This window comes from Bombina bombina, chromosome 5 (genome assembly GCF_027579735.1).
Source record: "Bombina bombina isolate aBomBom1 chromosome 5, aBomBom1.pri, whole genome shotgun sequence".
NCBI lineage: Eukaryota > Metazoa > Chordata > Amphibia > Anura > Bombinatoridae > Bombina > Bombina bombina.
The window spans coordinates 347,554,918-347,566,788 of NC_069503.1; the positions used below are offsets into that span (position 1 = coordinate 347,554,918).

Sequence of the window (11,871 nt, forward strand, 5' to 3'; positions counted from 1 at the left end):
TTTTGGTGAACAACCTGGGTTGTTCTTGCTGATTGGTGGATACATTCACCCACCAATAAACAAGTGCTGTCCATGATTCTGAACCAAAAATTGTCTGGCTCCTTAGCTTAGATGCCTTCTTTTTCAAATAAAGATAGCAAAAGAACAAAGAAAAATTGATAATAGGAGTCAATTAGAACATTGCTTAAAATTGCATGCTCTATCAGAATCACGAAAGAAAAAAATTGGGTTCAATGTCCCTTTAAGAACAACAATAAATTTCTGAGATTCACAAGAGTAACTCATAAGCACATGAGTGGGGAGGTTCTGTTATATGAAATGAAAAATATTGTCTTAATTCTATCACATGATGAGCCTGAAGCCTGTTTATGACTAAGAGGAGGGATCAGAGTATTCTGATTTCATATGCACCCCAGCTGTGAGGGCCAAGACTTTGCTTTAAATGCTGCTGCACAAAGGTTTTTCTCAAATTATTCCCCTGCAGGATGCAGTCTTCAGTGTTGAGAAGTTTGTTGGTGGTTTGTTTGATTTCAGGAATCCATGCAGTAAAACGTGAGTGTTCATGTGTTACTTGTAATTTCAGCCTGAAATGCTTTTTAAGATTTTTTTTTTTTTAAATGGAATTCTCAACCCTCACATGATAATGATGCAGAGCATAGGCTATAAAAAGAGAAAATTGCTCTTTATTTTTTTTTTTTTTTTTTTTTTGCACTTTCACACCTTTGTTTTATTTGGTGTATGTAAATGTACCTCTGTGCCTGTCATACCATTCAGTGGTGTTGCATACAAAGGGTTCTAGAATGACATACCATTCAGTGGTGTTGCATACAAAGGGTTCTAGAATGACATACCATTCAGTGGTGTTGCATACAAAGGGTTCTAGAATGACATACCATTCAGTGGTGTTGCATACAAAGGGTTCTAGAATGACATACCATTCAGTGGTGTTGCATACAAAGGGTTCTAGAATGACATACCATTCAGTGGTGTTGCATACAAAGGGTTCTAGAATGACATACCATTCAGTGGTGTTGCATACAAAGGGTTCTAGAATGACAAAATGCTGTAGGCACTGTTTAAACTGGCAAAACAAAAAGACAATGACCTAATATAATTCTTTTTGTGTGCAACTTTAGAGGGACACACTCCGGATTATAAAACCTTTATTTATAAAAGAGCCGCATACAAAACTGGTGCTTTAAAAACGTCTAAATGAGTATCTGATTCTGTAAACTATGCTCCAGAAACAAGCTGTGTATTTCTATCCTCCAAGGTAAACCCTGTTCTTAACTGCCTGGTTGCACATTATCTTTTACCTATAGCAGAGACTTTTAAAGGTTCTATATCGAGTATAAAACTTACTGTGATTTATATCATGTTTTACCTTACTATTAAAGGTGTGCGTATATAAAGAGAAAATAAATATTTCTATCCCACCTACCGGGGTATATTGTGCACATCGACTTGCAAATAAACAATACATGCTTAAAGGGACAGTCTATGCCAGAATTTCTGTTTAAAAAGAATCCCTTTACCCATTCTAGTTGTGCATAACCAATATGCCCCCTTATTTCAGTTCTCTTGACAGTCGGTGCTGGCTAATAAATAACTCAACAATGTTATCTATATGGCATACATGAACTAGTGATGCCTAGATGTGAAAATCTTTCAAAATGCACTGAGATTAGAGATGGCCTTCAAGGGCTTAGAAATAAGCATACTAGCCTACCTAGGTTTATCTTTCAACAAAGTATACCAAGCAGGCAGAGTAAATGGTCATGACATTTGAAACCACTTTCCAATCAGAATCATGAAAGTTTAATTTTGACTAGAATGCCCATTTGAGGGGGGGGGGGGGGGGGGGAACATTTACCGTTACACCAACCTTATTACTGCAAATGTGTAACTTTTTACAATAACCTCCCCATGAAACTATATTTTCTAACTTTTACACCCCTATTTGCATATCAATGCAGATGAGAAATTTATAAATGCTGCTATAAAATGTGTTTCTTAGGATAACAGGCCAATTTGACTAAATCCTAGATGTAGTAATGTAGGGAACGGCAACAAAGGGCTATGGAGCAGCCTTTATTTTTATTATCTAAAAGAGGGCGTCTCAAAACTGTAATGAATATAACACTTGAATTTTTTTTTTGTTTTTTTTTTTTTAAATCCCCACCACAGGTGGGTCCCTCTTAACCAGTAAATCAGAGTCCATTATCCTTATCTGCCAGTGGAGATTATAAAGTGCAAAACTAATGCTGCAGTATTTTTTTCAATAAAAGAAAAATCCAAGATCCCCCTCCAAGATATATCAATAGTGATTGCTTAAAACAAATTTGAAAAGCACTTAAAAAAAATAAAAAAAAATAAAATTAAAAACAAAATTTCCTGTAACAAGTGTTTCCTATTAACTTGCCAAAAACAATATTTCTGTTGCCATGGAATTTGATAAATGAACTGTAAAATCATCACTTGAGATTTATAAAATAAATAAAGGGACATGAAACTCATTTTTTTTATTTCTTGTCATTCAGACAGAGAAAAAAAGTTGTATGCTCTCATGGTGGTCATAGTGTTCCAGAGCACACTACTTTTATATAGATATAATTTCCACAAACCCTGCGGTCACCTACTGTTCTTGCAAATATGAAACTGCTGCCATAGTTATAAAAGTTTCAGTCACTTGCACGATTCTATACCTTGCTGCCTGCCTTTCAACAAAAAGTTATCAAGAGAACAAAGTACATTTGATAAAAATAAATTGTAATTTTATATTTTTCACTATATGAATCAGAGCAATCTTTAGGGTTTGTCTGCTTTAATGTAACTTACTAAATATCCTTGTAATTTCAATGCTGAATAGCAGTTGAGCACAGTTCCTTGGTTACCTAAAACTGCACAAACTAGCTAATCCTGTTTGTTATAGGGTATCAGGATGTGATGACTCTGGGAAGGCAGTCTGCAAATCAAGGTCATCATAACCAAATACGTGACTGGGCTCCAGAAAGCAACTATTGGGACGAGAAGCTTTATCCCTCCTGGAAGACTGACGATCCCCAATGGGACAACTGCTGGAAAGGTGATCTTGTTTCATTGCAACAAAATCTGCAATACAATGTTATGTTCTGACTGTCAGTATAAATTCAGCTTTTTTGAGACTTAATGCCAGCAGCTTCAATCTGGTGATTTTTCTAATAAAAATAAATGCCTAATGTTCTTAAGGTGCCATAAAAACATTTTGAGATCTGTGCATATCCTAAATGGTCTAATTAACTAAAAAAAAAAATAGTTTAAATTAAAAATTACTGGCAAATATTTTAAAAATTTCAAAAATGAGCACAATATCCATGCTGTCTGGAGTAGTCTGATCCACTCCCCTATCAATGTTTAGCATCAAACTCAGGAGTATTTCAATTGCGTTACCAGCAGCTTATTTGCTTCTAGGCATGCTCCAGCAGATACTGAGTGTACTTCTGCATTCTACCAAATGAAAGGTAGATATAGATGCAGCCATAGAAGGAATTGTGTGAGGAGTTGGCACTGTACAATTTGGAAAATTAAGAGGGTTAATGGTGAGGCACTGCAGTATAAATTTGCAGGTAAAGTAATTAAAGTGCATATATTCTATCACAACTTGTTTTGTCCCTTTAAATATTTAACACTTTCCTGCCAGGGTTAAAGTGTCTAGATCGGAACAACTGTTCCGATGTAGACAAATTAAAAGCACACGTTCGCGAGATTTCACTTATTGGATCGGGTCTGGGGGGTGTCCCTATAAGCCTAGGAACGCCCTCCAGACCGCAATCAAATCTGAGAAGCACAGTAGGCTTCAGGACAGCCGTTGGCTATGACGTTCTGTTCCGTCATAACGGCTTTAAAGCCCATTGTAATTATGACGGCATGGAACGGCATCAAAGACTAATAGTTGAAGTGACAGCAGATAACTTTATTACAAAGTTACAGAAACAAACAGAACGGCAATGTTTCGGGATGCTATCCCTTATTCATGCCATGCCACACAAACAATGGTAATTTATATACCTACTTACTACTAGGTGGCACTGCAATTCATTTTATTGAGTAACACATTCATTGCCTATATAGCCATATAGAATCCAGTGTTCTCAAAATTTTACAGCACATTAAGTACACAAGTCATTCATAATACAATAATCAGGCTACATATTCTGACTAATAGAAGAATTACCATAACAAATCTTTAACATAGCTTTATCACCCAGACTTGGGGCCACAAAAATACAGCTAAATCCCAATCTTTATTTAGGCCTTTTGGCTCAAGGGACCCTAATTCATAGATCCAAAAGGATTCTCTCTGTTTAAGACAGAGTTCCCTGTCACCCCCTCTGTGACATTTCAATGTGGTCAATAATTTGGAATTTAAGTTGGCTAATTGAATGGCCAACTTTCAGAAAAAGATTGGCTAATGGGGCTTTTAAATTACCTGTACGTATATTACTTTTGTGTTCTGTAATCCTATCCTTAGCAGATATGGTGGACTTACCTATATAAACACCCCTACACAGACACTTAATCATGTAAATTATATATGTTAGACAGGTCAAAACCTTTTATAGAATATTTCTTCCCAGTGTGGGGGTGATAAAATATAGGACCTTTGGTCATGTAACCACAACATGAGCATCCTAAACATGGGTAACAACCCTGATATTTTGTGGTAATATAACGGGGACCAGTTTTATTTCTAGGGCCCACATCTGCTTTTACTAATTTCTTTTGAATATTCATGCTCTTTTTATATGCTGGCATAGGATTCACCCAATGCTTATTTATAATTTTCTGAATTTCAGAGCTTTGTGAATTATGTTCAGACACAAAGCAGTCTTTGTTTTTTATCATTTTTTCAGACTGCAAATTAATTCTAGGTATAGATCTAACTAATCTCCTCTGTAATAAGTTTCTCTGGATATCCTCTCTTTAAACCTGTCCCCCATTTCTTCCAGCCTTTTATCTATAATGCTCTCATCTGAGACAATCTTACGAACACATAAGAGTTGGCTGTGGGGGAAGAGATTTAATCTCTTAAACAGAGAATCCTTTTGGATCTATGAATTAGGGTCCCTTGAGCCAAAAGGCCTAAATAAAGATTAGGATTTCGCTGTATTTTTGTAGCCCCAAGTCTGAGTGATAAAGCTATGTTTAAGAGATGTTCTTGCTGTAATAAGATATGTTATGGTAATAAGAAAATGAACCCTGCAAATTGGATGATGTGGGGAAGGGAAATTCCCATATCTTGTTTAGCTTTAAAAAAACTTTTTTTCTTCTCCCTTTCAGGAGGCAAAGTGGTAGCTCTCTTGACCAGTGACAGCCCTGCACTGGTAGGGTCAAATGTTACTTTTGCTGTGACCCTGCAGTTTCCCAGATGCCAGAAAGAAGATGAAAATGGGGACATAATTTATGGAAAAAACTGCTTAAATGGTATGTATTGGTACAAATACCTAGCTATGCTGCCTTGACGAGTACTTCGTTGAAATCTTCTGTACTTTCAGAATCCTCAGGTTACCAAGACCAGTATGTCTATAACTGGACTAAGTGGACAGAGTACTGTGATGAGGGGAACTGCAGTTATAACAACAAGTTTCCAGATGGGAGGCCTTTCCCCCACCACCATAACTGGAGGAGACATAACTTCATTTATATATTCAAAACCTTAGGTTAGAACTGTTCTTATTGTCAAAATCACTGTTTCCTAATTTAAGTTAAAGCACCTTTTCCAATGTGTGCAATGATCTGATCTTGTTTCTCAGGCCAATATTATCAACAGATTGGAAGGTCTTCAGCAATTCTCTCCATAAACACTACAAACATCACCGTTGGTGCACAGATGATGGAAGTGTCTGTTTATAGAAGAGGTCATAGACAACATTATCCTGTTGCTAAAGCCAGTGGCATGTATGTTGTAACTGGTACGTGATCTTAAACCTACCCATGGATGCCAGGTCTAGGTGTCAGGTGACCTTATAGGTTAGATAACAGCTGCACCTTATTTAACATGACCTCTTTTTATTCTACCTAGACCAAATTCCATTTTATGTAAACATTTCCCAGAAGAATGACCGCAACTCCTCAGACAACATCTTCATTAAAGATTCACCAATAACATTTGACATCAAACTCCATGATCCAAGTCACTACCTCAATAAGTCTATTGTATCTTTCAACTGGAACTTTGGTGATGGAAGTGGTGCTTTTGTTTCCAATAACCCAGTAACTGGTCACACCTACACATTAATTGGGAACTTTAGCCTAAACTTGACCATAAAGGCTGCAATTCCTGGGCCCTGTAAACCAGTTACATCTACCCTATATACTCCAACTTCTTCTGCAACAGTTGCCCCAACTACCCAGAATACTACAACAGGTGAGTTGAACAATGAATACAATTATAAAAGGTGTGTAAATGCGCTGTACAGCACGGGGATACTTAGAAATAGCAAAAGAATAGCATACTATGTATGAATATATTTGTTATACCTTTCTGGGAGTACAAAATATTGTTAGGTTATATCTTATAGATAAAGAGTTGCATACTATGTACAAATAAATTGAATACTTACCCCTAATTTGGAGTTAAAAAATTAATGTTGCTTAGTATCTATGGTTTGAATAGAAAGACATATAGAAACTAGAATGAAAAGTAATGCTACGTTGTATCAATAGATAAAGAATTGCATGCTATGTATGAATATATTTATTGCACTTATCCCTAATATAAAACTGGAAAAATTATTACTTGGTGCATATATAAACTAATATGACTAGTAGATATAAATGGATACAATATACCAACTGATAACACAATTTATTTAAATGACATAGTCTAAAAACATATAAAATGAATCGGGTAATAATGTGACCGGTCACTATTCAAATTGAATATATTAAAAAGTCTTTGAAAATTTCTTCTTAAAACTGCATTTGATAAACCTTATGTATATTCCACAGTGGTGAAAAAAAAAAATCTTTGTATCCTCCCAAATCTCAATTTAGAAGGCAATTACTGAAATAAAATTTGCAGGGAGAAAACTTCCATTAATGCTCGTTATAACTGTGGGAAAACCTTTTTACCCAGTTCTTTAAAGGGCCACTAAACCCAAAATCTTTCTTTCAGGATTCAGATAGAGAATAGAAATTTAAACAACATTACAATTTACTTCCATTATTTATTTTGCTTCATTTTTTAAATATCCTTAGTTGAAGAAAAGGCAATGCACATGGTGAGTCAATCACACGATGCTTCTATGTGCAGCAACCAATCAGCAGCTAGTGAGCACATCTAGATATGCTTTTCATCAAAGAATATCAAGAGAATAAAACAAATTGGATAATATAAGTAAATTAGAAAGATGTTTAAAATTGCATTCTTTCTAAATCATAAAAGAAAAAATGTGGGTGGCATGTCCCTTTAAGCTTCGTAATTGAACATTATAGTTCTTTAAATACTGTGAATAGTCTTAGTGACAAACCGTGTTAGTCTAACCACACTGCCGGGCTGATACACTCTCGTGCTTACCTGTTCTCTCATCGGCACTTACTCTGGTAGCACTAGTGTCTCTACAGCTCGCGGCTAGTTGGTGACATCACACCCAACGTCAGGGGCTTTGAATGAAGTAGATCCGTCCGATATCCTTGCTCTTCAACTCTGTGCAGAGTGTTAGCTTATGAAAGTAGTTCCATTTTGTATCCTCGGCAATCCTCTGTTCCTGTTGGTTTTGCAAACTTGGAAATTCTTTTGTGTCTTGTACCTTACCATCAACGCGTTTCGCCACTCTTGGTGGCTTTACCAGAGTAAGTGCCGATCAGAGAACAGGTAAGCACTCGAGTGTATTAGCCCGGCAGTGTGGTTAGACTAACACGGTTTGTCACTAAGATTATTCACAGTATTTAAAGAACTATAATGTTCAATTACGAAGCTTAAAGAACTGGGTAAAAAGGAAAGGTTTTCTAACAGTTATAACAAGCATGAATGGAAGTTTGCTCCCTGCAAATTTTATTTCAGTAATTGCCTTCTAAATTGAGATTTGGGAAGATACAAAGAATTTATATATTTTTTTTTTATTTTTTTTTTACCACTGTGTAATATACATATAAGGTTTATCAAATCAAACGCACAGTTTTAGAAGAAATTTTCTAAGACTTTTTAATATATTCAATTTGAATAGTGACCGGTCACATTATTACCCGATTCATATGTTTTTTTTAGACTGTTTTTTTTTTAAATAAATTGTGTTCTCAGTTGGTATATTGTATCCATTTATATCTACTAGTCATATTAGTTTATATATGAGTTTTTTTTTTTTTTTTTTCATTTGAATGCACCAAGTAATTTTTCCAGTTTTATATTAGGGATAAGTGCAATAAATATATTCAAACATAGTATGCAATTCTTTATCTATTGATACAACGTAGCATTACTTTTCAGTCTAGTTTCTATGTCTTTTTATTCAAACCGTAGATGCTAAGCAATATTAATTTAACTCCAAATTAGGGGTAAGTGTATTCAATTTATTCATACATAGTATGCAACTCTTTATCTATAAGATATAACCTAACAATATTTTGTACTCCCAGAAAGGTATAACAAATATATTCATACATAGTATGCTATTTTTCTATTTCTAAGTATCCCCGTGCTGTACAGCGCATTTACACACCTTTTTATAATTGAACTACTTTCTACACTGTATTTTACGAACAGAGTAGTGTTTATGCAGGGGTAAGACTTGCGCACCAAAATTTCTCACCTTTTTTTGAACAATGAATACAGTCCGGTTTATAAATGTTATGTTTATTAACACAAATGGTCTGTTTATGTAGGGAATGTGACTGATGAACCCACTACAGAAACCACAGCTACATTTCACACTGAAACACCTAATACTACAATCCCTCAAACTACAACTGTGGTGTACACCACCACTGCTGCTGCTGGCTGTTTTACTTACAGATATGGGTATTATAAGGCAAATATTACAATTGTAGGTAAGTAGTAAATATTTGCATATAAACCTGCAGCTTTTACTAGTTTTCAGTAGGAACATAACATTTGTTCTTTTCAGATGGCATCCTAGAAGTGAATATCATAGAAATGACAAATGTCCAAGTGTCTACATCTGAAGCTGAAAGCTCTTTAATTGACTTCATAGTATCATGTGAAGGAAGGTAAACCTTTTGTCTAGCTGGAGATTTCTCCAAGATAGGAATTGAGTTTATTTTGTGCTGTAAGTTTAACCTAAAGGCCAGTTTCACAAACTCTTAACATGCCTTTTTAAAGAATATATCATTTACATTCTCTCCCCACCCCCAGCATTCCAACTGATGCCTGCACAGTGATTTCAGACTCTACATGTATGGTACCACAAAATGTTGTTTGCGATCCAGTTCCAGCTTCTGACCAGTGTTTGGTAACATTAAGAAGAGCATTTGAACCTGGAACTTACTGTGTAAACATTACACTGAGTGACAATGCAAGCTTGGGTCTAGCCAGTACACTTGTATCTGTCAGTGGAAGTAAGTCCTTTACTGCAACAAAAATTAAAACTGAAATGTATGTAGTACAAGATGTAGCCTTTAATGTGCTTTTAAATGTTTATACATTTCTCTAGGTAATAACCATAACACTCTCCAAGCAGTGTTGGTACCCTTTGGATTGGTGACTCTCGTTGCTATAGTGATAGGTGCTGTTCTATACAGGTAAATGTATAAACTCGTTTTTGGTTGTGCAGGTATCTGTATTCCTTAAGAGTTGTCAAACAGTCACAGTGCATGTAGGGCCCCTTCATCTTTGATTTGCCTCTGGATATTGGCATAACAATGTGCATAAATTATTGCTTTTGAACTAACTCATCCATTTATTTAACAGGAAATACAAAGAGTACAAGCCTATTGAGAATGCTGCAGACCAAAGCGACCAGGGACCCAAAGTATACTACAGGCAAATTAAAGAGGCCTTCTTCCGTGGAAATGATGAGAGCAACCCACTACTTAAACCAAAAGCTGGGATTATATAAATGCACAATGGATTTAGTTCCTTAACATGCTATGTCAGTCTACATGTAATTCTTAAGAGTTATGCTGATACCTGTATTGAGAATACTTGAATAAACTCCTTTTTATTTAAACAGTTGTAGCATTAACTTAGTATCTGGATTCCCTCTCAACTTTAACTTTGCTTTTAAAAAAAAAATAAAAAAAAATGTTGTATCCCTATACACAGATCATGTTTTGGGGCTGGCAACAACAAACTGTCTGGCTAAATAATCCCTTAGAAATTCTCAGTGTAGCCACTGCCTGCAGTTAATATCCTACCAAGACAAACGTTAAATTGCTGCATATTGACGGCAGAAGTCCTATGTGGCGGATAAACTGACTATGGCAATCGTAGGTGTGTTCTAGCAGCATTTCAAAGTAAAATCTTTCTGTAGACACTGTTTTAAAAAAAAAATTCTTGTAAGTGGAAAGAGTCCATGAGCTATTGATGTATAGGCTATAAATTCCTACCAGGAGGAGGCAAAGTTTCCCAAACCACAATGCCTATAAATACACCTCCCACCTAACTCATCTTTGTTAGAGGATAGTAAAGCAAGTCATATATATTTTTTTTTTTTTTTGACACTCAGCTATGTTTTTGGTACTTTATATTATCTTTATATTTTTTTTATATATTGCATATATTTGCCATAAGTCAGGTCTGTTTTTCCTGTTTCAGCATGGAAATAGTTTTTGAAAGAAATTTAGAAATGTTCTTACCTGGGGTTCCAGCTTGTAACATAAAACATGTGTTCCAATTTTCGCAGGCAAATTAGGTTTGCAAAATGCTTCTATTTATTGCGTAATTCTTGGCGCAAATATTTTTGGCACAGAGGTTGCGTTGTGACGCAAGTCGTGTCATTGCTTTGCTTTTTTTTTTGTTTTTTTGTTTTTTTCTTCTACATTTTGCAAGATGTCAAACTGATCCTGCCTCTTGTAGAATTGTTTTCAGGCAGTTTGGTTCCTACAGTAACATCAAAGCTAAGTGTATGTTGTAAATTAGCTGATCTTATTTCAGCTCAAATATGTGGCACTTGTTATGAAAAATTACTACATGCTGAATGTTTCTATAAGTACAAATCTACTGTTAAACAGTCAGCCTAGTGTGAATGATATTCCTGTAGATATAAAACAATTCTATTGCTGCAGCCATAGAGAAGGCTATGAACGCTATTCCTCCAAATAAACGTAAAAGTCTCTTCCTACTTATCATAATTCTGATAGTTTGTATTGATCAACAGCATACTGAAGTATCTTCTGCTAATGAGGATTTCTCTGGCTCAGAGAATCCTACCTCAGAGACTGAAATTGATAAAGTTAATATAAGATTGAATTTTTGTTAAAGTAAGTATTGTTTACTTTGCTATTATCAAGAGGACTAGATTCCTCAATACCCAAACGTTTGAATTCTGTTTAAGACTTCTGAGGTTACTCCTGAAGATTTTCCTATTCCAGATGCTATCCCTAATATGATTACTAAGGAATGGTCTAAGCCCGGTACTTTAAATCCTTTGTTTAAAAAATTTTTTTGTATCCTTTACCAGTGTCCAATTTAGAGCTTTGGGAAAAGATGCTAAGGTGGATGGCGCTATTTCTACTCTTGCCAAATATACTACTATTCCTATAGAAAGTACTATTTTATATATATTATATATAAATTTTATTTATTTTTTTATTCCTAAGGAAGGCATATTTACATACTGGCTATATTCTTAGGCCTGCTATTTCTATGGCTGTTGCTGCTTCAACTTTTTTTTGATTGGACAGTCTAGCACAGCAGGAATCAGATCCTGAATT

General features: G+C 35.2%; 1 protein-coding gene across 2 annotated transcripts; it reads left to right on the forward strand.

Moving 5' to 3' along the window:
• The first annotated feature begins 431 nt into the window (after positions 1-431).
• Positions 432-10,166, forward strand: LOC128659335 (protein QNR-71-like). 2 transcript variants are annotated; one of them, XM_053713001.1, is made up of 11 exons: positions 432-552; positions 2,933-3,085; positions 5,320-5,463; positions 5,535-5,699; positions 5,793-5,951; positions 6,062-6,406; positions 8,863-9,027; positions 9,105-9,207; positions 9,353-9,555; positions 9,651-9,738; positions 9,908-10,166. In XM_053713001.1, the coding sequence occupies exons 1-11, from the start codon at positions 486-488 to the stop codon at positions 10,053-10,055; spliced, it is 1,740 nt and encodes a 579-aa protein (XP_053568976.1). In that variant the 5' UTR covers positions 432-485; the 3' UTR covers positions 10,056-10,166. The 2 variants fall into 2 exon arrangements, with proteins under 2 accessions (XP_053568976.1, XP_053568977.1); XM_053713002.1 differs by having other exon boundaries at positions 5,544-5,699.
• Positions 10,167-11,871: the final 1,705 nt, after the last annotated feature.